We start from the raw sequence: 27,478 nt of genomic DNA, 5'->3' as shown, positions 1-27,478 counted from the left end.
CTGGCACATTGTTATTGTTGTTCAGTCACGTCCAACTCTTCATGACCCCACTTAGGGTTTTCTTGGCAAAAATACTAGAGTGGTTTGCTGTTTCCTTTTCCAGCTCATTTGAAAGATGAGGAACTGAGGGAAACAGGATTAAGTGACTTGCCCAGGGTCACATAGCTGGTAGGTGTTTGAGGCCAGATTTGAATTTGGGAAGATGCGTCTCCCTGACTCCAGGCCTGGCACTCTATCCACTGTTCCACCTAGCTGCCCCCCAAAAAACTAAAGTTTCTAATTCAAACAGACGGGTAATATACCTGTGTGTAACAAGAAAGGTTGGGGTGGCACATCTTACTCAGGTGAGTGAACACCCATTCATCACATACACAAACCAGAAGGATCTATGTGCCTAGCACTACATTTTTATTGAATTGAATTGAAATAGGACACAGGCAACCCGTGAAGCATGTAAGCCATTCCACTTATACCTGCTTGATCACATGTTCACAAGGTGTCTTACATTCATTAACCCACTTTATCCTCTCCATAACCCTGCAAAGTCAGTACTCCCCTCTTCATTTCACAGATGAGGAAATTGAGGTTCATATAAATTTCTAGAGATCACAGGATCCTAGATTTAGAGCTGGAAGAGACCTTAAAGGTGATTAAATCCAGACCCACCCCCATTTAATAGCCAAGTGAACTGAGGCTAGGACTTTTTCTGCCACACTCTGTCTCTTATTAAAACAAGGCTGTCAAAATCCTCTTCATCCTTCCCTACTCAAGTCTTTCTCTTTGAAACCTTCCCTGGCCACCCCAACCTAAGGTGACCTCTCCCTCCTCTGAACCTTGTACATACTGCCTGGACCCCTCATATGGAACTTATCCTACAGACACCGCCTGGTATCCTCATGGGTAATCTTTCCATTCCCTCCCCTGCTCGATCTGTGAAGTCCTCCAGGATGCCACTCTGTCTTATACTGCTTTGTCTCCCCTCTACCATCAAGCATTGGTCCTTACACACAATAAGCTGCTTGCTCAAGAAATGACCACTACTTGACAGTTTTAGTGCTCTAAAAACATACAATGCCTAGAGCTAGCTTATACAGATCTACCTTAGAAAGAGGAATCTTTCAGGAATCATTTCAGCAAGGAATAAACAAGATTTATAATTAGCTTGTGAATTAGGACCATAGAAATAATTGGGAGAAAAGACCTTGAAGATCATTTAATCCAGTTCTTTCATGTTACAGATGAAGAAACTGGGGTCCAAAGAAGAAGGGGATAAGGGAAGAAGCATTTATTCAGCTCTTACTATGTGCATTGTACTAAGCACTTTATAAATATTATCTCATTTTGTATATTGCTAATTATTATCTCAAGTATAGTGACTTGCCCCAAGTCACACTGGGAGTAAGTAGCAGGTCTGAGATTCAAATGAATGAACGAAAGCATTTATTAAGCACCTACTGTGTGCTGATCACTTTGCCAGGGACCAAGACCCAAAAACTGAGGCACTCCCTTCCCTCGAGAACTTTACATTTTAATGAGGGAGATAACATAGTAATGGAGGGATGTTTTCATCTAGGGAACAATAGGGTTGGAGAGTGGAGTCAAAGGGAAATCCATTAATGTGTGTGTTTCAGAAGTAATGGTAGTATTGATTTGATTATAGTTACTAAAGCAAGAGATGGAAAGGGAGGAGGGAAGGTACATGCAATGTAGCTAGAAGTTGACCAGAGACATGTGATATGCTACGTGGTCTGGTGTCCTTGTGCGAAACCAACTTGATGTAGTGGGCTTTGTGAGTGTATGCTCACTCACTCTAGTTGGGATAGGTTGTACTTTCTAATGCAATCATGTGATAAAGTGTCAAGCTTGAAATCAGGAAAACCTGGGTTCCAATCTATCTTTAGTTATATAGAGCTATACTATTCTTGTCAAGCAAATTGACTGACCTGTCTAAGCCTTAGTTTCCGTATCTATAAAATGGGAATAATAATAACACCTAACTCACAGGTCTGTCATGAGAAACAAATGAGATAACAGGTAGAGAGCTCTCTGAAAACCTTTTTGCTGTTGGTCAGTTGTGTCAGACTCTTGATGACCCCATTGGGGGTTTTCTTGGCAAAGATACTGAAGTGGTTTACCATTTCTTCCTCTAGCTCATTTTATAGATAAGTCTTCCTGAGTCCAGGCCCAGCATTTTATCCACTGCGCCACTGAGCTACCCATGTTAGCTAGCCTAGCATGCTCTATTAAGGTCTGCTATTGATAGCAGTATAGAGAAGGAAATGGCAAACCACTCCAGTATCTTTGCCAAGAGAACCCCAAATGGGGTCACAAAGAGTCAGACACAACTGAAAAGATTAACAACAACAAAAATTGTTAGTGGTTCACTATACTGGAATTTTGAGGCTGGGCCTGGGGCCTCAGTAATATAAGAACTCTCAGGTAGGAAATTCCTTTGCAGATGGGCAAGTGAGAGGATTTCCTGGGGCCAGAGAGTTTAAGTAACTTGCTTAGAGTCACACTGCAAGTATATGTCAGAGTTGGAATTTCCTAAGTGCTAGGTCAGCTCTTTCTTCACTAGGCCATGTTGCCTCTTACACTATACTAAAATATTACACGTAAAATGCCTTGAAAATTTTAAGGCACTAAATATGTGTCAGGTATTGTTATTGTTGGTGGTGGTGGTAATAGTGGTATTATTGTTGCTGTTACTATTGTTATTATTATTGCCTTTATAGAGAGGCAATAATGATTGAATTTTAACAATTGAAATTCAAATTCAATAAACATTCAAATACCTGCTCTGTTCAAAGGACTGTATTTGGTTCTGCTTCTCAAGAACTTGAAAAGATTTGTTCTCTCAGTTAGATTAAGCATCTTTCAGATAACCTTCTTTATATTGCTTAGCAAATCACTTTTTCTTAGGGGTAAGGCAATTTTCAGAGATCCAAATGACCACAAATTTCAAATAAGTGGATTCCAAATGAGGACAATGTTCCTACAATGTTAAAAAATACAAGACTAGGTAAGACGGTCTGGGAACAAAAATGGCGGGCCTTCGTGCCGTAGAGACATATGTTGCTGCATAGTTGGGAGTCAGAGGACCTGAGTTTGAGTCCCAGCTCTGATATTTCCAAGCTTTGTGACTTGAAGTCCCTCTCCCCCCACCCCCTGACTGCCATGTTTGAGATGGAAAAAGTAATACTTTAGACTACCTATTTCACATGGCTCTTATAAAGGATCTTGTAAACCTTGAAAGAGCTTTAAAAATGTGAGTTGCTTTCTTTTTATTATTACAGTGGATTATGAGCAATGTAGACCTATCATTAAAGTCAATAAAAGTACAGGCATTCTTGGAAAATATGACCGGCAGCTGGACTAGAAATCCAAAGAACTAGGGTGCCAGTCCTGTCATTTACTAGTGAGGGTACCTTCCAAGCAGGGAACAATCAGCTCTCTAGAAAAACAAACCCCCAAAATACACACTTTTAAGTTGAATCTGCATTATTCACATCTTTTGCATCACTTTCTGAAGGCTAGACAATCAACAAAATAATGAATCAAGCCCTGATTTGTAGCATTCGTTGATTTCTAAGGTAGAAATGCTCACACTGAAATTTTAACAATCAGCTGTCCGAGCTGGTTTGAGCTGGCTACAGTACACCCCTACTTCCGACTCAGTGATTCTGAAGCTAAGATGGGCTTGCCCTGAAAACTGTGCCTTGTGACCTGGCATCAATGTCCAGCACAGTGCCAGAAATATAGTAGGCACCTAGATACTTGGCAACTGACTGATTTCCAAGGTGGGAAGTTTGTCCCACTTTAAGGAGACAAAGAAGTGGGTGCGACACATGCTTTGGCAAAGGGATTAGACTGATTGACCTTGGAGTCCCCTTTTAGCTCTAAAATTTTATGGGTCTCAGAGCCCCTTAGCCACAGCTGTTTTCCTGTTGTCATTAGATCCTTTCAAAGGGGCCTTCTCTTTTCCACTTTCCCAGGAAGTTTCTAAAAATCTCACCAAGGAAAATGAGCAGATCAAAGAGGACGTGGAAGATATTCGGAATGAAATGAACAAGAGAGACAAAGGAAACTGCTCCACTGGCACCCAAGGAGGCATTCCGGGCCTTCGGGCAGCCTTGCAGAGGGACGCTGCTGCAGCATACTCTCCCCCTGAGGTACGGCCCCACACCACTGGATGCCTTTGATTCTTTATCTCCAAATCCCAAGCCTGAACACTGTAGATAGTTGCCCATGTGATCAGGCTTGGAGGACCCTGAAAAACCCAACTATTCAAAAACGTTTCCCCACCAGTCCTAAAATGCTGAACTGAATTCACTCCTCCAAGTCCGGGCATTGAAGGTTTTGGGGCAAGTATAAATATGTGATCTGGAGTCACTTTAAATCAATGGCACCCACTTAGTATTTCGGTTTGAATTAGCTCAGCAGACCAGCTCCATTCACTTCATTCTTGTTCATCACTTGGTTGGTAAAGCCTTGAGGGAACGAGATAGAGAGCAGGTAAGATGAAGGTGGAAGGCTGTCTGGGAAGGTTGGGAGTATCGTCTATCGCTGAGGAAGACGTGTCTCATTGGGATGATGCAGTGGGGAGTCCTGGGGACCCAGGGTGGAGTCGGAGACCAAAGAGGGAAGAGGGGCCTCTGAAAGATGAACATAAGACCATGAACTCAAACAGCTTCCTAATCCCTAAGAATATGTTGCCCCAGGAGGATTAGGAAACAAGTGGGAGAAAGAACAAGGACATACACTATAGATTTCCTTCAGCAGAGATGGTCCCCAATACACTGCCCAGTCTAATCCTGCTGTGCTGTTGGGGAAACTAAGGGACATGTCTTTTGAGGCTCAGATGGAGATCCATCCACTGCCTCTATGGCCAAAAGAGATCAGAGTTTTTCATTGTCAGAATGTTTCCTTAGCTCCATCCAGCTGCCTGAGAAAAAAGACTTATTCCTTGTGCCTGTGAAATGTGTCTCCACATTTCTCTGGGGCTGAGCTTATGGGACCTTTTCCTTGGCCTTGATGACAAATGCTGTGGTGTGTTGAGGAACCTGGATCAGATTTCTTGAGGGCAAACAGCAAACCAAATCAGACGCTCCAAAACTTAAAGACTCCCCCCTTTTTTTCCTTGCTCAGCAAAGTGAGATTTCCTCCTCTCAAACCCCCATTCATCAGACTGCTGAAGTCAGCACAATCCATCTGAAGCCAGAGGGGCAGGGACAGAGGAGGGGGTGGGGGAAACAGAAGAGAGAAATGGGGAGAAAAGCCCAGGGGTGGAGGCTTCCCTCTCATCTCACCAGCCATCTCTTTGGCTTCTTTGGAGAGTGAAGAGGGGGACAGAGGAGGTATAAGGATTTGTTTGCTTAGTTTTGAGAGCCATGAACCAGCAGAGTTTCTCAGAATGTGAGCTACACTTTGTCGGGGGCTTGTCTCTAGGAAAATTTCCTTGCCTAGATGCTCACAGAGTAGATGGGAGGGAATAGGAGTGGAGCCAGGAATTGAAGTCATGTAACAGACTGTGAGGTTATTGAAGGAAAAACCACGGCTTGGTGGGGGCCACTGCTATGCAGCCTAGCCTGTCTCCAGCAAATTCAAGGAAATTATATGTTCCTTGGCAAAAGGAGAGCCATGGTCTTGGTCCATCTACATGTCTGAGGAAGAGACCAGAGTTCCTCCCCACTCCTGTGAGCCTAGAATTAAAGATCTCTTATGGATGTTGCCACAAAGCCATGACGACTTGATTTTGCAATGCAGAAGGAAACCAGTCTCCAGCAATTACGTTCACCTCATCCTCAGAGCCAAGGGACTGCGGCCTAAGGCCTCTTGTCCCATGTCTAAGAGACTCCTTCTGGACAGGAAAGGAAAGAGCCCTTGGGACTACTGGCCAAAGGCTGAGGCCTGGCAGGAAGACCGGGTCTTTCTTTTGGACTTCCGTTTATCAGTCAAGGTTGTAGGGGTCGATCCTGGCTGAGCAGTCCATACGGCTGGAGGAGTTGTTGTTGCTGCTGGGGCTTTGTTTTGTTTTGTTTTGTTTTTTTTCATAGGCATCTAATGGGGTATCAGCGCTGGAGGAGAGAACTGCCAAAGGCACAAAGAGAGAGTTCTGACAGATCTAGACTCTTTGGCAAGTAGTCTCTGGAGCCAGAATTAGGGGAGAATCCCCAACTTCCCAGGGCACAGAGGCATTAATATCCCAGTCAGGGTGTTTGCACATGAACAAAGGGGAGTAGGAGTTGAGACATCCAGAATGTCTTTTGCCATCCTTACAAAATTTCTCATGATGGTGGGAAGAGGATGAGCTTGTGGGGTGGAGAGGGACCTAAAGTATTTCCATGCCAAAATTTGTAGGTCAACATTAGAGAATGTGTTTTTGTCTCCAGGGCAAGTGTCAAGTGGTGGGGAGGCGCTGGTCCCTGGAGACAAGAATTTTCCCCCCAAACAGCTTTGTTCTCTGTGTGAATATCATCAGGGGCTGGAATTACAAGTTTTAAAGGAATTTGACCACTATTCCCTTGGCAAGATGTGGGGAGATTACTTTGTGGGTTAGGCTGGTCTGGGAATCTGCTGCTTCCTTTGTTTGCTTACTGTTCTGACCTGCCATCCTCGGGACAATTCTGGGCAGCTGGAGGTGGAGTTGAATGGTCCCCATAAGCAGAGAGCGGGACCTAGGAACCCTCATTCTACTTCATCCTTGTCCATTCGTGGTGGCCCCAAACAAGCCCCAAACATGGGCTTCATGGAAGTTGAGATTTTCAAGTGTGTTCAGATGACCCTTTGTGGGGCGTGTGGTAGAGAAAACTCACGTTTCAGGAGTAGGTAGGGCTCGATGAACTCTGAGGTCCTTTCCAGCTATGAAGGGTTGTGCTTTTATGGTTCTTTATATGCAACATCCTTCCCTTCTGTGAAAATGAAGTGCAGGAAAGCCTGGTCCTGGGTGCTCAACCCCCTGTTCTTGAAGCACTGGGTTTCAAACCCAGCTGAGCTCCAGGGGTATCATGGCCTCCCTTTCAGAGATGACGCCATATACAGTGATTACCATTCATATAAGTGAGTGGGGTAAAATAACAAACAGGAAATGTCCCTACTACATGGTACACATGGTAGGAGATGGCATAGAGCATTGGCAAGAGACGTAGTAGAATCTAGTCCTGGTGCGACTATTAACTTGCCATGTGAACTTTAGCTAATTACTTCCCATTCTGGGACTCACTTTTCGTAACAATAAATGAGTGTATTGGACCAGATAACAATAAGATCCCATTAATAGTCCACATTTATATTGCAGAGGTGCAATGGCACCAATGCTGGAGTAAACAAGCATTTGTTAAGTGCCTACTATGTGCCAAGCCCTGTGGTAAGTGCTTTACAAATGTTACGTCATTTAATCCTCACAACGACGCTGGGAGGTAGGTGTTATGATTATCTCCATTTTATAGATGAAGAAACTGTGGCAAACAGAGGTTAAGTGACTTACCCAGGGTGACGCAGCAAGTAAGAATCTGAGGCCATATTTAAATTCAGTCAGGCCCGGTCCTGTATTCATTGTGCCATATAGCAACCTAAGGGCATGAGTTTGAATCCTGACTCTGAAAGTTACTGCCTTTGGGATCTTGGCCAAGTCATGACCTCTCTGGGCCTCGCTTTCCTTGTCTATAAGCTCAGGAGGATGGATTCATTGATTTCAAAGGTCCCTTCTGGCTCTATTTCTGTGGTCCAAGATTTCGAAGCATTCACCTCACAGTGACCTAATGTGGCACATATATTATCATCCCCATTTTTCAGATAAGGAAACTAAAGCTTTGATGACCTTGGGTGAGTCTTATAACCCATATGGGTGAGTCTTTTAACAGTTTCTTCATCTGTAAAATGAAGGGGTTGGACTAGATTATCTCTGATGTCCTTTGTAGTTCTAATTCTATAGACTGTGATCTCTGAGGTCCCTAAGATTACCTGATACTTTTAAAGCCGGGGTTCTTAACCCTTTTTGTGTCCTAGATCCCTTTGACAATCTGGTGAGGCCCAAGGACCCCTTAGCAGAATACATTTCTGAAATGCATAAAATAAAATGCATGGGATTATGAAGGAAACCAATTCTATATTGAAATATACTGTTATCAAATAGTATTTTGTCATTAAAAAAAAAACAAGTTTAAGGTCCTCAGGTTAAGAACCCCTATGCTAGATAAAGTAAACTCTTATGAGGTGTATACTGATGAATGCAGGGTCAAAAGACTTTATTTACTAAATTAGTGCTGCAAGCCAAATCCTATAACAGTGGATGTATTGGCCATCATTTAAGTCACCCTTTTCCCCAAGATCATTTTTGTATAAAATCTGAGTATGACCTACCAAATATATCTCATTTTCTGCATAGATGAGAGCTAGAGAAATGATAGTAGAGAGATAGATAGAGAGATAGTAGATAGAGATAGCTAGCTAGATGGGTAGCTGATAGAAAGATATACATATATAGACAGAGAAAAGGATAGATGAGAGACAGAGACAGGGAGAGATAGAGAGAGGCAGAGAGAGAGACAGAGAGACAGAGAGACAGACACAGACACAGAGAGAGACACAGAGAGAGAGAGAGAGCAGTTGCTAAGTGCTTACTCTGAGCTAGGCTCTGTGCTAAGTGTCGGAATACAAATACAAGCAAAAAGATAGACCCTGCCTTCAAGCAGCTTACAGTCTAATGGAGGAATAAAATGCAGAAAAGGAGGGTAAAGGTAGAGAGGAAAAGTGCCAGAGTCTAGAAGGTCAGGAGTGGAGCTAGGAGAAAAGTGAGCATGGTTGGCCAGGACATTACCTCAAATGGAGGTTCTGGAGAAGAGTTCATCAGTCGGGGGAATGGGAGAAGTGGCCTATATTCAAACCAATATAGTAATAATTATCATTACTGTGAAAATCTCTGTACAGCAAAAGGATGTCCCAACCACAGACAATGAGTTTATTTATCTTCAAGCAATATTTGGTCCAACAAAACAAAGTGTCATCACTTCAAGATAGCCCTTCAGAATTAGTTGCAGTGGGATTTGCCCATACATTTATTTCTGCTCCATGTTTTGACACTTTTTCCTATGAGCCTCACAAATGCATTTTATGACCTCCTTGACTGACTTATTCTCATCCCACACCAACCTCATGTATGAGAAAACTCATAATCAAGGCCAACTTTCTCTCCCACCTGACCCCTGTGTCTGCTAGAGCTAAGAAGAGAGCGTTGTCCTTGATGCCCTTTCGAGCAAGCCTTTCCATTGGCTTTGGCTTCCTCTAAAAAATGAATTAAGTGAGCCCTTCTGTCTTCCAAAGCAGCAGTATGAAGAGCGGTTTCTGCAAGAAGAAACCGTGTCCCAACAAATCAACGCCATTGATCTCCTTCCGCTTCAGCCCCCGGCTCCTCCAGAGGCCATAGCACCACGGAGGCCCCTCCAAAGGCAGATCCATCTGAGGGGTCGGCCGGCTTCCAAACCCACCGTCATACGGGGCATCACCTATTATAAGGCCAAGGTCTCCGAGGAAGAGAATGACATCGAGGAGCAGCGTGAGTTGGGCTTAGCAGGGTCTTCCATGGGAGAGAAAGTGGTGGAGTGGGGCCAACAGCTCATTTGGAGGGCATAAGGAGAAAGAAAGATTTCTTCTTAGACATACCCCACGTCAGCTTTTCTATTAATGTGAACATTGAAGCCAATGTTGTAGTCCGTTCCTTACCTACTGATATTCATGAATTAACTGCAAATATTCAGGTGTTTTTTTCTGATTGGCTGTATGACTTTGAACAAATCACTTCAACTTTCTGAACCTCCATCACCTCTTCTGCAAAATGAGAGGGTTGATGGTCTCTTAGGTCCCTTCCAGCTCTAACATTCTGGAACTCCCTGATTCTGTGGGATCCCAGGTCTCACTATATTCAGAGAGCGCTGTTAATTTTTGTGATTAACTGAGGTTAGCGAGAGAAATGGTAGCAAAGGGCAGTATGAAAGCTCTAGAAAATACAATTTCCTTCTTCCTATGCATTTTCTCCTCCTTTCAGTGGAGATCCCCAAACTACTGTCATCTCCAAGCCATAGCAGCATGTTCAGAAATGACTCCATATTGTTTCCTACGTACTTTCTGTTCTCATGACAACCAAATTACATTGATCCACTCAACATGTTACAAATGCGTCTTGTGTTGTCTCTTTGGCAGAAGATGAACTTTTCAGTGGGGAGAATTCCATGGACTTGCTCATTGAAGACCAGCTCTTGAGGCACGAAGACCTGTTGACTAGCACCACCAGTAGGCCGACCACAGTGAGAAGCCTGTCTACTACCCCCAGTGCTGCTGTAACAACAGACTACAGCACTCAGGCTACACATGTCAAAATGGCGGCCACTTTGCTCCTGCCTACAACCTCTGCTGAATCTACAGTGGGAGTCACCAGGGCCCCTTTGGCCACCTCGAGCAACCAACTCCCAGTGGTGCCTACAAGTACAGAATCCCCAGTTGACATCCATAAGGTGACTGTTGAACTGACCTCCCAGGAACCAACAACCACAGTGGCACAAACCACCGTCCAGGAATCAACAACCACGGCAACATTTACAACAGTAGCCATGGATGGCATGGCACCCAGCACTCACATTGCCCCACTTCCTCCCACCACCATCAGGGCCCAGACTGAGGACTCACTTGGGATAGATCCGGCTTCTGCTGGAAAAGGCACAACTCCCTCTAGCCCTACTCTGAGCCCGGAGGAAGAAGACGACATTAGGAATGTGATTGGTGAGTTCTCTTCCTGAGCCCAGTTAATGAGCTTGATGTGGGCAGAAGTTCTATGTATTATATAAGAGTGGGAGTTAGTTTTCACTGTTCCAGAAGGTTGAATTGTTTCTATTTAATAAATAAATGGGCCTTACCACACTAGGAGAGGCAGGGCAGCTGAACTTTGGAGTCAGCAAGAAGCAATTTGGGCAATAGTTCTAAATGTTCACCAGACCCTCTGAGTTCTGAGGCTTCCTGGAGTGAATAGATAAAAACAAACAGAAGGCCCATCTTGGTGGCACATGGCTATCATCCCTGGTATGAGGCTGGTGGATTGTTGAGATCAGGAGTTGTGAGTTGCAATAAAGTTAAAACCATTGGGTGTCTGCACTAAGTCCCTCACCAATATGGTGAGCTCCTGGGAGTGGGAGGCAGTGCACCAGGCTGTTTAAGCATTTAAGTTTCTGAGTTTTTAAGTTGAAGTATTTAAAGTTTTTAAAGTATTTAAGTTTAAGTGTTTAATTGCTGATTCAGGTCAGAAATAGAACAGGTCAAAGCTTTAATCTGATCAATAATGAGACTGGGCCCATAAGTGATCACTTCCTTCCTGGGTGACATAGAGATGCTCAGTCTCAAAAAAACAGAAACAAAAACAAAGAAACAACAACAACAAACTTAGGCAGTAGCAAAATTCTTGGGCTAGCAGGGGTGGGGAACCTGCAGCCTCAAGGCCACATGTGGCCTTCTAGGTCCTCAAGTGCAGTCCTTTGACTAAATCCAAACTTCACAGAACAAATCCCCTTAATGAAAGGCTGTGTTCATAAAACTTGGACTCAGTCAAAAGGCCACAGCCAAGGACCTAGAAGGCCACATGTGGCCTCAAGGTTACAGGTTCCCTCCCCACCCCTGGAGGGTTATAGCTTAGCTCACTGTGGTTGCAGATGAAAAAAGAGCTAGAAGAGACTTCTTCATAAGAGAACAGTGTGAATTCAGGTAATTGAAGTATTCCTTTTGGGTCTCTGTGTTCTATGTGTGTATCCTCAGAGAAGTCTCATGTTCTGGGCCAGGCTATGCACTGCCTGAGGCTTTGAGCACATAGGACACCGAAGGGTTGGACCATGATTATTCTGTCACAAGATCAGAAATAGCTGTGTCCTTGGCAAGATCTAAGCCCTTTCCTGTTCTCTCAGGTGTGGCCATGCCAGAAGTTTATAGGATTCTGACTGTGGGAATGTTGCATTAAAATTCTTTAAAACTTAATATGTAGAAGCTAGAGGAATCTCTTTGTGTATAGAGACTGGTAACTATGTGCAATGCCAGCAACCATACTAGGCTTGCAGAATTCTACCTAGTCCCTTGTTCTTATCAAGGAATAACACCCTCTTCCTCCCTGTAATGCAATGTAGACAAGCTAGGACTTAAAAGGAGAGTTTTTCTAGTAGATAATGAAGAGTGAACATAACAGAAAACAGATTGTGGTATGAGTTTAAACAAATGGTTACCGAAGTCAGTGAATGGTAGTTTCCAGACCCTATTCACATTCTGTCTTCTCCCTCCAGATGTTTAGAAAGTTGACTTTCCCCTTCCCCAAATATCCAGAATGTTGGTGGCAAAGGGGTAAAAGGTTGCTGTGTAGGAACCCTCTTCGGGGGTCCAAGTGATGATATCACAGCGCCAGCCTGGAACCCTCTTGTTGGTAATGTCCAAATTGGTTTTGGTCTTCTCCATTGCTGCCATAACCTGCCTCCATTCAGGGTCCCCACACTATCTCTCTGAGGTATGCAACATCCTGACATTGCTACCATTAACAAGATTTTCTGACGTTGACTCCAATTAATGGGGTACAACCTTGCAAGGGTTCTGAAATCTCTATCTCCACTATCCTAAAACCTGAAACTGCTGCCTTCAGAGGCGGGCTACTTCCTGAAAATTGTTAAATACACAGGTAAGTTTTTTTCCAGGCACCATCATCCAGTAATATTATACAGCTCCTACTGAGGTGTACAGGGCCAGAAGTGTGATTCTGGCTTTGGGGGATGTCACAAATGAGACTTTGCTGATGTGGACTCAAAACACTAACTAAATAAACAGAAAATTTGGGGGATTTCCCCCCACCCTGGGTTATCTGGTTTGTTGTGGGAAACTTTGGAAAGTTTTTTTTCTTGTTGCTATTTGAGCAATCATTCATAAGCACTCATCTCAGACAGATGTTTCCCACATACTGATGTTGGGTGTTGATGGATTTTTTTATCCTCTTAATTCAGCAAAACATTTGTTAAGCCCCTTGGTATATGAAGAATAAAAGGCAAAGTGGGATAACGGGTAGGGGGCTGACTTTGGAGTCAGGAGGATATAGGCACCAGCCCAATCTCTGACATAGACTGGCTGTGTTAAGTGAATATGTGTAAGTCACTTAATCTCTCAATGACCCAGGCAGTTTTCCAAGGTCATGTTACAGATGAATTGTCAGTCTGCATCAACAGAGGGACTTTCAACACCAGGAATTTCCCACATTAATAATATTACAGATACAGGCCAAAAGAAAAAATGTGCAAGATGCTGTGCCAAGTGATAAAAGACAAAAAGACTTAACAAGACACGGTCCCTGCCCTCCCCACGTTTACAGGGAAATAAGATGGGGAGATAATAGGGAAATAAGACACTTGTGCTTACTACATAGGAGAGAAGTACAAAGTGCTATGAGGAGCTCAGATAGGAAGTGCACCTTTCTCACTGTCAGGATCAATGGAAACTTCAGGGAGGAGGTGACATTTCAGCTGAACTTTAAAGGAATGGTGGGATTCAGGGGGAAGAAGTGAATGTGAGGGTATCCCAGCATTAGGTGATGGTGTGAGCAAAAGAAAAAGATGGGACAGATCGAATGTGAGGGCATCCCAGCATTAGGTGATGGTGTGAGCAAAAGCAGAAAGAGATGGGACAGATTCAGGCAATGGTGAGTACACTAGTTTGGGAGAAGTGTAGAGTGTTAGAAAAGTAAAGGGAGATGATACTGGAGAGGTAAGTTGGAACCATGTTGTAAAAGGTCTTGAACACCAGAGTATAGAGTTGGCAATGGGGACTCATGGAAAAAATTTAAGCTAAAGAGTGACATGATTGTAGTTGCTTGGATATTAGGAAGCTTAATTTGGCAGCTGTGTGAAGTATGAATTGAAACAGGGAGAAATCAGAGGCAAAGAGACCAGGCAGAAAGTAACTGAAATCATTTAGGTGAGAGATAATAAGGGCTTGCCATGGGATGGTAGCAGTTAGGATGGAAAAGAAGGGACAAATGGGAGTTAGATCTGATAGGATTCAGGAGTTGTTTGGATAGGGGAATAGAGTGAGGAGGAGATTATCCTGACATATTAAGCCTGGTTGATAAGGTTATGTTAAATTACTAGCAAAAAGAAAGATAGTCCTCCCTCAAGAAGTTTATATTCTAATGGGAGAAGACCACACATAAAAGGGAGAGCAGAAAAGGTGGAGAGGGTAGGGGAAGTGGGAAGGTACCCACAGTGGGAACCAAGTAGAAAAGTTATCCAAAGAGTCAGGAGCTGAGCTGGGTTCGAGGTGAGCGTGGCTGGTCTGACGAATGGTGGTGCTGTTAATTGTAATAGGGCAGTCAGAAGGAAGAGCAAGTTTCAGAGGAGGGGTTGCTATGGTGGGGATAGTTCAGTGTTGAACATGATGAGCTTGAGGTACTGTTTTGCTTGGCAGATATGAAATGAAATGATCTGTACGGTTTCCAGCTCTAACATCTGGTGATGCTGCAGTTAACTAGTGAGCATGAGCCTTGACATTTCTAGGACAATTTAAAATGCGTTTTTAAATGAGTCTGCTTTTAAATGGAGACACCTTATTCCAGGGATTTTAATCGTCTCTTTGTGACACTCTAAGCTGTCTCTAGTCATTCCTTTCCCTCCTCCCCCTCAATATTACAAACCTCCTAAAATAAAACCACTTTTTGCTAACTTTAGCAGCAAACATAAATTGGCACCAGACAGCACTTTAGTCAAACAAACAATGACAGACCGGAGAAGCTATGAAAGGGTGGGAATCATCTCCTAGTTCTAGCTTTGCTCTGACGACAGCCGGCAGCCCCAAACTTGGATGGGATCTGGGAAGGGAGTGTAGAATGCAGTCAGATCTCCCTGCCCGCCACGTGGTCAATGCCTTTGCAGTTTCCTAGACCTGCAGTTGCTATTTTGAAGGGGGTGAGGGTGAAGGGGGTTGGAGAGGAAGGACTCTTAGGGTTAAGCTAACAGACTGCCTGCCTAGTATTTGAGTTTAGAGAAGACAGAGTTTGCCCCTAAAGAGTATAAACTTAACAGGCTCCACCTTTCCACTTTCTCCCACTAGATGGGAAGGCAGACTACCCCTGGAGGGGTAGTGTGTGATAGACAATCAACTGAGTTCCCCTATGCCCAGGTCCCCCAGCCTGCAGTTGGTGGAGGGAAGTGATACTATCACTTGCTTTGTGATGCCTTAGAAAACAGTAACAGCGGCAAGAAGCTGGGCCCCAGAATTTACTCTATCACCTTCCTTAAGTAACTCAATATCCAGCAATCTCTACACCACTCCCCACCAACCCCCACACCCAATTCCATGGATACATTCCAGCCTCAGCTACTATCCTAGCTCAGTTTCAAATCCCAAAGCCAGCTCTTTGACAACTCCTGGAAATTCAGACATCTTGTAACCTAAGTTTCTACAGCCTTAGAAATTAGAATATCAAGGCAGCTAGGTGACACAGTGGATAGAACATCAGCCTTGGAATCAGGAGGACCTGAGTTAAAATCCAGCCTCAGACACTTATTGGCTGTGTGACCCTGGGCATATAACTTAACCCTGATTGCCTCCAAAAAAAAGGAAGAAAGAAGGAAAGAAAGAAACTAGAATATTGAGCTGAGTTGGATAGAAATAAATTAACAGAGAAACAGATAAATGGATAAGTTTAAAAACAAACAACTGATGACCTTCACCTGAGAGATACTGAACTAGCTTGGTATGGTGGGTTCTGAGTCAGAAGACCTGGATGCTAATCCTGCTTTTACCATTAACTACCTGTGTGACCCTGGACAAATAACATTTTCTGAGCCTCAGCTTTCTTATCTGTGAAATGAGGAGATTAGAATAGATCATTTCAAAGGGCTCTGTGGTTTTGATTTACTAGTAGATAATAGTCTTTTCCTAGAGCTTTGAAATATTTGGCCCAGTGAGTCAGCGAAGTAAAAATTAGTTTGATTCTGCTCTGAAACAACCTTTAAGAAGCGTCATCCTTTGTTTCTGTGCATGGGCCCAAAATATTTTCTTCCTTTTTGGTTCCTTTGAGGATGAAAGGATGTTCTCTTCACTTTCCCAAAATGCCATCGGTTGGCTGCCAAGGATGAGAGCATTGGAATGGCCCTCATTTTTCACTTTCTGGTACGACTCTCTGGGTTCCAAAGTGTTATGCTGCTCCCAGCATAGCCTAGCTTCAAACTTAAAAACAACTGACTTTGCAGCCATCTACCGAACTTGTTCACCAAGGGGACCAGAAAGTACTGGTACCTGAGGGAGGAACTGGGAGATGGCAGTAGTTGATGGTCAGAGAAGCTGCAGGAAACCAGCACTGCCTAGCTCTGGGCTTGGGGCTCCTCTCCAACTGTGTCAGGGCAGACATCTCTGGGCTTGAGAGGAGATAGAAAGAAGATTGGCTTTATGGTCCTCATTAGTGATAAGAGGCAACTCCCATTTGTGATTTGGATGCTCTGTTTTTTGGGTTATTTATATGGAACGCATTACAACCATCAGGAAGGCAAGGCAGAGAAGCTACGGAAACAAGGAAGCAGTAAATGTTGTCAATAGACCTTGCTGAGTACCTTAGACTCTTTCCTGCTCTGAGGTTATCTGAAAGGCAGTAGATAAAAGCAGGGAAACCCAGCAGCTTGGGGTTGGTTTTCCTAAATTAGCCCATTTACAATGACGGCAAAGCTAAGTGCTGTGACAGAAGGGTGAACAAGACTGGGTAAGGAGACATCTTCATGGCACAGCATGACATCTTTAGGTGGTCTGGTGTGCTTTGGTGGCTTCTTCAGTATGTTAGTGTGTGTTTCCCTGGGTCTAGTGTTTCAAGAAGGAAGCTCTGTGCTGAGCTATCCTTTAAAAGTCTTAGGAATAGAGAACGCCCAAGGGTTTGAATGATAAAACTGTTACAAGGCCAATAACAGCTGTGACCTAGATAATACCATTTGAGGCTTTCCTAATTCTTTTGACTACATTTCTCACAGAGGTCGTGGGACCCTGCCAGGGAGAAGGATTTATTAAGCAAGTCTCTGATGTGGATAGTGATGTGGAAAGTCTGCCCAGGTCATCCCAGGGAGCCACAACTCAGAGCTCCCTCCAAATTTGTTGCCAAATCTAGTGGACTTTTCTCAAGTCCTTGATCCCTTTGCAGCACCTAATACTATCAACTGCCTGGATACCCTTTTTCTCCCTTCTGGTTTTTTGTGATATTATTCTCTCTCCTGGTTCTCCTCTTCTTTCCACTCTCCTTTTTAGTCCTTTTTCACTGATTCGTTGTCAGTATCATGCCCTTTAACTGTGGGTATACTCCAAGGCTCTGTCCTGGGTCATCTTCTCTCTCTCCATTTTCTCAGTTGAGTCATTTACATAGACGAGATAATTGGATTATCTCGTCTATGCAGATGACTGTCAGATCTTTCTAGCCATATTTCTCCCCTGAGTTCCAGCCCCACATCATCAACTAACTGCCTATTGGGCACTTCAAACAGGATGTTCTGTAGATATCCCAATATGTCCAAAACAGAGCTCATCATCTTTCCCCCAAACCTACTCTTTCTCTGAACTTCCATATTTCTGTCCAAGGCACTGCCATATTGCCAGTTGCCTAGCATGACTTTGGCATGACTCCTCATTCTCTCTCATCCCATCTTTCCAATCACTTGCCAAATCTTGTCATTCCTACCTCCATAATTTCTCCTTTCTTCCGCTCTTCTCTCTACTCACCCAGACTACCACCCTAGCTTAGCTTGTCTTCTCCTGGACAAAGAGCTTCCTTGCTCAAGTCTCTCCTCACTCCCATCCATCCTACACGGAGCTGCCAGTGTGATTTTGCTTAAACACAAGTTTGACCATGCCACTCCCCCAATAAATAAATGCTAATGGCTCCCTGTTGTCTGAATTATAAAATATCAACTCTTCTGATCGGCATTTAAAGCCTTTAACAAGTTGGCTCCAAACTACCTCTCCAGCCTTATTACACATTTACTTCTCCTTCTCCATTCTGTGGTCCAGTCAATGGGCATCCTTTTGGTTCCTTACACATAACACTAGATCTCCGGTCTCTTTACCCTTGTACTAAGCTTAGAACACATTCCCTACTCACCTTCACCTCCATTGTTTACTTCATGATTCAGCTCAAGCACCATCTTCTAAAGGGAGCCCCCCCCATCATACTCCAAAGTGCCCTGTCTCCCATAATTACCTTGAGTATGTGTGTTCCGTAACTTATCTATGTGTGTATTGTTTCTGCCCGTTACCCACACCCAGTCCTACTCCTAGGAGAATATAAGTTCTGTGAGTTCAAGAACTTTATTTTTTTAACTAATTTTTCTTCACTAAATGAAAATTGCTGTTTCTCATTTCTACCTCCCTCCCTCTGCCTCCATTGAGAAAACAAGAAAAACAAAGCCCTTCTTACAAACATATATAGTCAGGCAAAATAAATTCCAACATTGACTCAGTCCAAAAAGATATGTCTCAGTCTAGTGCAGTGACTTTTCCCCCTTTGTCTTTGCATCCTCAGCACCTGGCATAATGCCTGGTATATAGTAAGTGATTAATAAATGCTTGCTTGCTTGATTGGGACAGATAAAAAAAAAAAAACTCCTAGAAGCATTCTGGGGTTTTAATTTCTTACCAGGAACTGTGGGGGCACTCTTCCTTCTGAACCATGAATACTGGGAGAGGAGAAAGTAATGAATATCCATTTGCCTAGGCATGGATGAGGAGGCCTGTGCACTGCTGGCACAGAGATTAGGTCAGGGCTTTGAGGGGGGTGGGGATGGTGGGCAAACATTGCAAAGTTTGAGCTAATTGTTGATTGGAAGCAAAGATCCTTCCAAATGCCAGAGAATGAGATATTTTCCATCAAAGCTCTGAAGCCTAAGTCTAGCCAGGGACTCAATTTTACTGTTACAATGGATGAGCTCAATTATTAAGAGAATGAGCTGTTGGCCTTTGTATGAATCCCCTGCCTGGCTCCTGTTTGTTTCTAAAAGGCAGAATCACAAGTGTCTTAGTCTGACTTGGACCTGACAAATCTCCCACCGAGTTGTTTACACACTGGGCTTCGCACATAGCTACTGAGTATGGTTGGGAAAAAAATATGGAGGTGGTGGCAGGGGTGAGGGTGGGAGTGGGGGTGGGGAAAAAGGGGGGAGCCAGAAGGCAAGGTTTGACTCTGCTGTCAACCACAAGCATTTACTAAGCACCTAGTATGTGCCAGGCACTGTGCTAAGGGCTGGGGTTACAAAGAAGGGCAAAAGACAGTCCCTGCCCTCAAGGAGTTTACAGTCTAATGAAGGAAATAACATGAAAAGCATAATGTACAAACAAAATATATGCAGGAAATTGGAGATAATCCCCAGAGGGAAGGCAAGCTCAGGCAAGGCTTCTTGTAGAAGGTGGGCTTTTAGCTGGGACTTGAAGGAAGCCCCAAGCAGGAGGCAGAAATAAGGACAGAGGAAATTCCGTGCATGGGGGACAGCCAGGAGCTGATAAAGTACAGGATTTGGAGTCAGGAAGACTTCATTCAAATCCTGCCTCTGACATTTCCCAAGTGTTTGACTTTGGGCAAGTCATTTAACCTCAGTTTCTTCAGCTGTAAAGTGTGAGGAGACAAAAAAAAACCACTTGGTTGTTGTGAGGCTCATGTAAGATAATGAATAGACGTAAACATTATTATATAGGATTTTCCAAAGGTCCTGATGCAACTTTAATCTTATAGCTTCCCAAAGGCTTGGTAAGCATGCCCTTACCGTAAAGGCCTGCCTCTGCTGTTGGTCCTGGCTCTATGAGCATCAGACTTGGGAAAGAGGCTGACAGGACTGCAGGCCTGGTGGTACCAGAGCCGTACAGAAAGCAGACCTAACCTCCAAGCTGCTCCACGCCCCCAGGGTGGATGGGGAAGGCCAACTTTGCACAATCAACTTTCCTGGCCTGGAATTTAAAGGAACTCACTGGAGACCAAAGAGGAACATATCACTGGGCTCTGCCACAGCTGACCTGAAACGAGGAGGTCACTTTTGTAACAGACAAGTACACATCCATTCCATTCTTTTCCCTGCCACCTCTGGGGCATTAGGGGAGGCCAGGGACCGCCAGTTTTGTTTCTCAGGAAAGAATGTCTAAGCTGCGAGAAAGATATTTTGCTACAGGCCTGTATGAGATGTGGCTATTAAGTCCTGGGCCTATTTTTTTTTCTTTTTTTTTTTTTTCCTATTTTTTTTCTTAACCAAAGCTATCAGGGCAGGTCTATTCAAAAGAGCATTAGCCCTTTCTAAGTGCGTTGGAATGAAGGAAGAAAAGAAGCATTTATTATTCATCTTCTGTGTGCCAGGCTTTGTGCTGAGTACTTTGTCAATCTGATCTCATTTGACCTTCACAACAATGGTACGAGGTAGGTGCAATTATTATCCCCATTATATGGCTGAGAAAACTGAAGTTGACAGATGTTAAGTGATTTGCCCAGGGTCACACAGCTAATAAGTGTCTATGGTAGGACTTGAACTCAAGTCTTTCTGACTCCAGGTGCAGTTATGTCCACCTCGCTACGTTGGAAGACCACCTTGTAAGCTTGAGCAGCTAAACATTGATTCCAGCAAACCTGCCTGTACTTAGAAGCGATAGGTGGCACACCTGGAGTCAGGGTGTCCTGAGTTCAAATTTTACCTTAAACATTTATTAGCTGCATGACCCTGGGCAAGTCATGTAACTTCTGTCTGCCTCAGTTTCCTAACTATAAAATGGGGATAATAACAATATCTACCTCCCGGGGTTATTGTTAGGGTGAAGTGAGATAATATTTGTAAACCACTTTGTAAACCTTGCTAGTTATTATTATTAGACCATATTTGGAACTCTTGAAATTATTCATCATGGGATCATAGATTTAGAGCAGGTCATCTCATCCAAGCCCTTTATTTTACAAATGAGGAAACTGAGGCCCAGAGAGGTGTTGCAGTTTGCTCAAGGCCACATTGCTAGTAAGTGACAGGGATGCTTGGGTTCTCAGGTTCCAAAACTAGAACCATGGTACTGCCTCCAAATTTTTGTTGCCCTTCACTGGGGACCCTGAACTGGATTCACCTACAATCCCTGACATTTTACTAGACTTGGTCCTGAATGGGTTTGAACTGTTTATAAAAATCAAATCCACCCTCAGAGCACAAATCTTTGCCTTGCTTATGGGCAACCTATAGGCTCCAAAGGAACTCTCAGATGAGTTTCCCAAAAGTTTGGATTGTTGCCCGGAAAAGTGAGTACACAGTAAAGGGGGTTATGCTCATTTGGGTGAGTAGGCTGTGGCATTTGTTAAATCAATCACATGGCTTGACTTCATACAAGTTGATCCTCAGACCACCAAATGCCCACACCCAGCCCTGCCACCAGACCCACTTCAAGACAGCCCCTTCCTGACTCCGGCATCTGACCTTGGCTCCCACCCTTCTTGGGCCCCATCAGGCCTTCAGCTTATCTCTGCTTCCAATTCCTCCAGGCATATAGTCTTGTCTGTTGCCTTCACTGTCCTCATTAACTGTCCCATTCATTCTCCCAGAGCCCTGTACAGGGGACAGAGAAACTGTACCTGGTCTCTGGGAAGTGCTTTACCCCTAATTCTAATCAATAGTCAATATTGTGCCTCCTGATCATATATAACCCCCCAACACAGCTTCTTCCTATTCCAGTGACCACGGTTCTGCTACGAGGTGAGCACGTGGCCAGACTAGCACAGATTTGGGGAATGGTTATTTCCCTTGTCCCTTCATTAGGACTGGCTGGGCATTTCAATGGAGGCTGCTCAAATAGATCAGCCAAGTGGTGGGATTCAATCAACACTCTGCAAATAGCTGTCTGGTCCCTGCAAATTGTTACCAGTCCACAAAGCTATTAACACCACGTTCAATGTGGGAACGTGTTTTGATTGACTGTGCATTTTGTTATAAGGGTTTTGTTTTTCTTTGTCTTCTCCCAGTAGGGCAGGGACAGAAAATAAATGCTTATTAATTGAAATTGAAAATTTAAAAACCACCAGAGGTCCTTACTTCCTAAACCCGTAAACTTAAGTTGACCCTTTCTTTCCTCCCCTCTTCATTCTCCCTCTCTCCTTCTTTCTTTTCCTCCTCTCTCTCCTCCTCTTCCTTTTCTTCCTCCTCCTCTTCATCTTCCCTTTCTAAGCTGAAGTGCTATGACTAGGGAGGGCCAATCAAGCGGAAGTCACCAATATAATTTGGTTTGGGAGCCACTGGGCAAGACCAGCTGTCTCTCCTCTGATAAAAGTCTTACACAGCTCCTATTGAGTAAACTTGAAATTCCTTTGAACTGTCATTCAGAGCCTTCCACAAACTGGGTCCCTTTCGTCACCTTTTCAACCTTATCACATAACTTTCTTCCACATATTCCATATTCTGACAAAACTAGAGTGTTCTCTGCTCAATTTCTCCCTGTGCTTTAAAGCCCAACTCAAATGCTGCCTCCTTCATAAAGTCTTCCCCATTCCCTATGTCAGTAACCCTCACATAGAATGTTCTTTTGCATTGTTGTATTTCATTTACATAACAGTGTCTAATGTATTCATTCATATTTGTGTCTCTGCCTCCGTTAGACCGAAAGAAAGCTCTCTGAGGATAGGGGCTGTGTCTTATCTAAATCTTACATCTCCCCCAGGACCTAGCACTGTGCTCTGCACACAGTAGACATTTAATCAATATTTGAGTTGAATTGAAAAGTGCCTTTCAACTCTGGGATTCTATGACTTCAGTTCCAAAAGGGCAGGGATTGTATGTCCTATAGCAACCCTACACACAAGGTCCAGGGTTCCTGCCCAGCTGTATGAGAGGAGCAGATCAAATACCTTGAGGGAGTGATTCCCACCCCTACCCCCATGCACAAGTCATTCTGTCCACCATGCTCTCTAGGCAATCCTGCTCTGTCTCCATTAGGCAACATAGCCATGCTTATTAATCAGCCAATGAGAGGAAGCCTCAGGGCTTTGCTCAAGAGCAGCCTTGCCTCATGGAGTGGTCAGCTTCCTTTGTTGCTTCTGGGCTAAGTCTTCCTCAGGTGAAGTTGATCACTGTTTGTTTGAAAATCTTCTTGATCTTTCACAGGAAGGTGCAAAGACACCCTCTCCACAATCACAGGTCCCACTACTCAGAACACTTATGGAAGGAATGAAGGAGCCTGGATGAAAGATCCCCTGGCCAAGGATGAACGAATTTATGTTACTAATTATTACTATGGCAATACTCTGGTGGAGTTCCGGAACTTGGATAACTTTAAACAAGGTATGTGCACTAGGCTGCCCTAGGTACTGCCTCTGATGGAGGGCCCAGTGCCCTCTCTAGTTCAGACCATGGATAGTCAGAGAACAGAACATACAGAGAGGTCAGGAGGGTTCTTTAGCCTGACCATGTGGGTGAGTGGTATGGATCCCTTCAGGATTAGGGCAATCAGAGATGTACTTTAGGCATCAGTGCCTCTTTGGGTAAGGAAGAGCTTAGGAGGTGTTGGTGACAAAGATACAAAGTTGGGATGTGCCTGGTCAAGCCCTTTGGGTCTTATATCCCTGAGAGTTGTATGTTTCTTACCATGATTCTGAACTTGACTCCCCAAGAGCCAATCAGAGACACAGGAGGGTGACATGGGGGCCAGCCTTGTTTCTCCTACTTGATTGTCCTTTCTTCCCATTGGCTTGATCACATCTTTTTCTTGATTGCTGCCTCTTCATGCCCTCACTTCTAGGTCGTTGGAGCAACTCCTACAAACTCCCATACAGCTGGATCGGCACAGGCCATGTTGTGTACAATGGGGCCTTTTACTATAACCGTGCCTTTACCCGCAATATCATCAAGTATGACCTGAAGCAACGCTATGTGGCTGCATGGGCAATGCTCCATGATGTAGCCTATGAGGAAGCCACACCGTGGAGATGGCAGGGCCACTCAGACGTGGACTTCGCAGTGGATGAGAATGGCCTGTGGCTTATCTACCCAGCTCTTGATGATGAGGGCTTCAGCCAGGAGGTCATTGTCCTTAGCAAGCTCAACTCTGTGGACCTGAGCACACAGAAGGAGACCACTTGGAGGACCGGTCTTCGGCGGAACTTCTACGGGAACTGCTTTGTTATCTGTGGTGTACTCTATGCTGTGGACAGCTATAACCAGCGCAATGCCAACATCTCCTATGCCTTTGACACCCACACCAATACCCAAATAGTACCAAGATTGCTCTTTGAGAATGAATATTCTTATACCACCCAAATAGACTACAACCCCAAAGATCGTCTGCTCTACGCCTGGGACAATGGCCACCAAGTCACCTACCACGTGATCTTTGCCTACTGACACCTCCTTCTATGCAAATTGGGGCAGTAAAGGGGCCACTAGCACCTTTGTATGTGTGTATGTGTGTGTCTGTGTATCTGTGTTTGTGCGTGTGCATGTGTGTTTGTATGTGCGTGTGTGCCTTAAAGATTATTATTATTTGTACAAATTTATACAAAAGGTGAAATGACAGTTTGGTCTTTTTCTTAACATGGATTGTAGATCAATCCCTATATGTGCTGGTCTCTTCTTTTTTTTTTTTTTTTAGTGTAAATGTGCAGTTCTATTTGACCAGTAACCACTCTTCCTCAACCCTAACCCCTCCATCTCCCATTTCTTTCCCAGATTGTAAAAACAGAGATTTCTTCATTAGGTAATATAACCCATCTGGATCAGGCAAGTGGAGAGGAAGAGAGAGGTTCGAGTGGAGAAAAAAAAACTGAATGTATAAAGAATGCTTTTTTTTTAACCATGGAGACTTAAGATTGTGTTTTAAAAAGTTTAAAAAAAAATCCAACCTGCAACAAATACTTTTTTTTAATAAAAAGGAAATAAAAAATAAACCCCAAAATTGATTTTTTTCTTTTTTTGTCTTATGTGCCTGTAGCTGGCTGTGAATATCTGCGTGATTGTGGATCTCCTTAATAAGGGAAATAGTTATGGTCTTGCTTAACCTCCCTTTACTGAGTAAAATCATTACCTTCACAAGGATGCCTTGAGCATAACTAGAGTTTACACTGAAGATTTCTCTGTTGGGGGCCATCCTCTGCTACCAGCCCTCACCTCTAGCTTTTTGGTACCATCCCCTTCATTTACACTGCCATGCCAATCCCCTTGGCATTGTCTTGGTGTTACCCACATGTGTTTTCTTTCTCCCTGAGACTTTGCTTTGGTAGATACTTAGCCAAGGATTCCTCCTTTCGTGTTCAGAAGAGATTACTAGCCCTGAAACAAGAAGGTTAAGGTAAATGTTTAAATGGCAGGGAAATGCTAGAGCCCACCTTTCTCGTATAGTAAAATTCTCCTTCTTAAACAGTTTTGGGGAAAACATGAGCCAGAAAAGTTGAGACTGACCTGCTACAGAAGATGGAGGGCAGAATTGGGCAGAGATAAGGATGACAGGAGGCCTATTGTGGGACTGCCTGATAGACCCTGCATCCTGTTGAGGAAGCATTTGAAAACTCTCTGCATCCTGCCTGGTCCTCCCTGCCACTCACGTACATTCACCTAGTGACTTTTCTACTGAATGCGGGATAGCATCCCCCTCCTTCCTCCACATTCACTACCCAGAACCCCATCTTATCAGCTTCATACATGTACATATCATCAAGAAATAAATGCCCGCAGGACTTTGCCTTGACTTGGGCCTTTTTGTTTGGTTTGGACTTCCCTGAGTGGCCAAAAAGCAATAATAACAAGCTATATTAATATATGGAACTTTATAATCACAAAGAGTTTTTCCTATACTATCTCACAACTTTTTCAATTCCATTCAGCTCATTTCCAATTGAATAAGCAGGTACTGAGCAACTACAGTGTACCAGCTGTTATGATGCATGATAGGGATACAATTTAGCCTTCAAAGAATATATGTTCTACTTAGGGAAAACCGAGTTACACAGACAAGTTAAAAATTGAATACAAAGCAATTATTTTGTAGGGGGCTGCACTCGGGCTCTCCTACAGGAGGTGACACCTGAGTTAAACTTTGAAGGAAGCTAGGGGTTGCAAGAAGGAGGGCAGAAAAGAAGAGGGAGAGTGTTGCAGACATGGGGATGGGGGCACCTGCATAAAGAGATAGAGAGGAATTGGGAGATGGAATGTCAGAGAAAAGGAACAGGAATCAGGCCAGCTTGGCTGAAACATAGGAGTCCACAAGGGGAAGGAGTGTGTAATTGCCCTGGAAAGACAGGTTGGAGTTTGGGAAGGCTTTCAAGCCAATAATCCTGTGATCTGCACCACAGTTCAGATACTAATACTCTCAGTTATGGATGGGCAATGGATGGGCAAACTGGAGCTCCAAGAGGTTAAATTGCCCAAGCTCATACAGTTATTACATTGATTACTGGTCTGGGCTCCAAGAGAGTGTTTCAGGTACTGCTGCAGGTACTTCTGAAGCATGATGGGAGCAGAGGTCCAGGTGACTCATGGTTAGAGAATGAGGCTGGAAGTACTATTCCAGAGTGAAAGTTGCCAGTTCAGGTTCTCTTTTCTGGCCAGGATGAGGAGAGCCCAAAATGAATTCTGTCTCAGTGGCAGCTTGGTTGAGTTGGTATCAATAAAATGAGGTGAGTTGAGGCCACTAATGACTATAGAATTTGGAAACCTTGGCAGAGACCCAGGCATCCATGGCCAGCGGCCCCTCCCGTCCTGGTCCACCACTTCTTTCACCCTCACAGACAGAGTTTCTCAAAAAGAATTGAGAGATGTTTTCAGAGCTGGGCCACAGTGAGGGGCATTAGAGGGGAAATGAAATTAAACCTTGTAAAAATTAAATGTTGCTTTACTAGAGTTTTTTTTTAAAGAGAAAAAGAAAACAAGTGTTAAGTTGAAGAACTGGGGATACATCAGGGCCATTCAATCCTTCTCAAATTTCCAGACCACCAAAATTTCTCCTACGGATCCCCTCCTTTTCTTGGCTGCCCAGTTCTACCTAGAGGTGGTACCTTAAGATCAAAATAAAGATGAGGAGGATTGGCAGGACACATGTTCTACTTCGAGAGCCAAGATGAATCAACATCACCTCTAACTCATCAGCTCAGGACTTTGGCTACCTCCACCCCAGGAGTCTTCATTCATTCATTCATTCATTCATTCATTCAACAAACATTTTATTAGGCACCTTCTACAAATAATTATTATGCACCTGCAGAAAACTTGCTTTAAAAAGGGACTTTCCATTAAAGCATAGATTATGTTTAAGAGAGAAGGATGACATGGTTCAGCCTAGGAAGGTGGGGAAGGGAAGGGAGGACAGGCTCTTTCTACTGGGGACAATAAGAATGAATGGAGGCTTTCCCTCTTGTCACCGATTCTGTCCTTCTCATCTGCTGCTCTGGCTCCAGGTCTAATCGCCTTCTGAATTACTTTCTCTATGAATGCAGATCTCCATCTCTGCA

At 43.9% G+C, this 27,478-nt stretch overlaps 1 protein-coding gene and 1 non-coding gene across 2 annotated transcripts in view; one reads left to right on the top strand and one right to left on the bottom strand.

Moving 5' to 3' along the window:
- The window catches only part of OLFML2B (olfactomedin like 2B), a 53,607-nt gene extending 28,779 nt beyond the window's left edge, over positions 1 to 24,828 (top strand). The window contains exons 4-8 of the mRNA XM_027868511.1: positions 3,996 to 4,172; positions 9,325 to 9,553; positions 10,198 to 10,773; positions 23,145 to 23,321; positions 23,779 to 24,828. Of these exons, the coding sequence (XP_027724312.1) occupies positions 3,996 to 4,172; positions 9,325 to 9,553; positions 10,198 to 10,773; positions 23,145 to 23,321; positions 23,779 to 24,380 (1,761 nt within the window). The 3' untranslated portion in view covers positions 24,381 to 24,828. The remainder of the gene's footprint in view (positions 1 to 3,995; positions 4,173 to 9,324; positions 9,554 to 10,197; positions 10,774 to 23,144; positions 23,322 to 23,778) is intronic.
- Positions 284 to 386, bottom strand: LOC114047737. The gene has a single exon (XR_003569664.1). It is a non-coding gene; the product is annotated as a small nucleolar RNA U13 (small nucleolar RNA).
- Positions 24,829 to 27,478: the final 2,650 nt, after the last annotated feature.

Source organism: Vombatus ursinus, unplaced genomic scaffold (genome assembly GCF_900497805.2).
Source record: "Vombatus ursinus unplaced genomic scaffold, bare-nosed wombat genome assembly UNPS02014789.1, whole genome shotgun sequence".
Classification (NCBI taxonomy): Eukaryota; Metazoa; Chordata; class Mammalia; order Diprotodontia; family Vombatidae; genus Vombatus; species Vombatus ursinus.
This window is presented reverse-complemented; position numbering and strand designations above follow the sequence as displayed.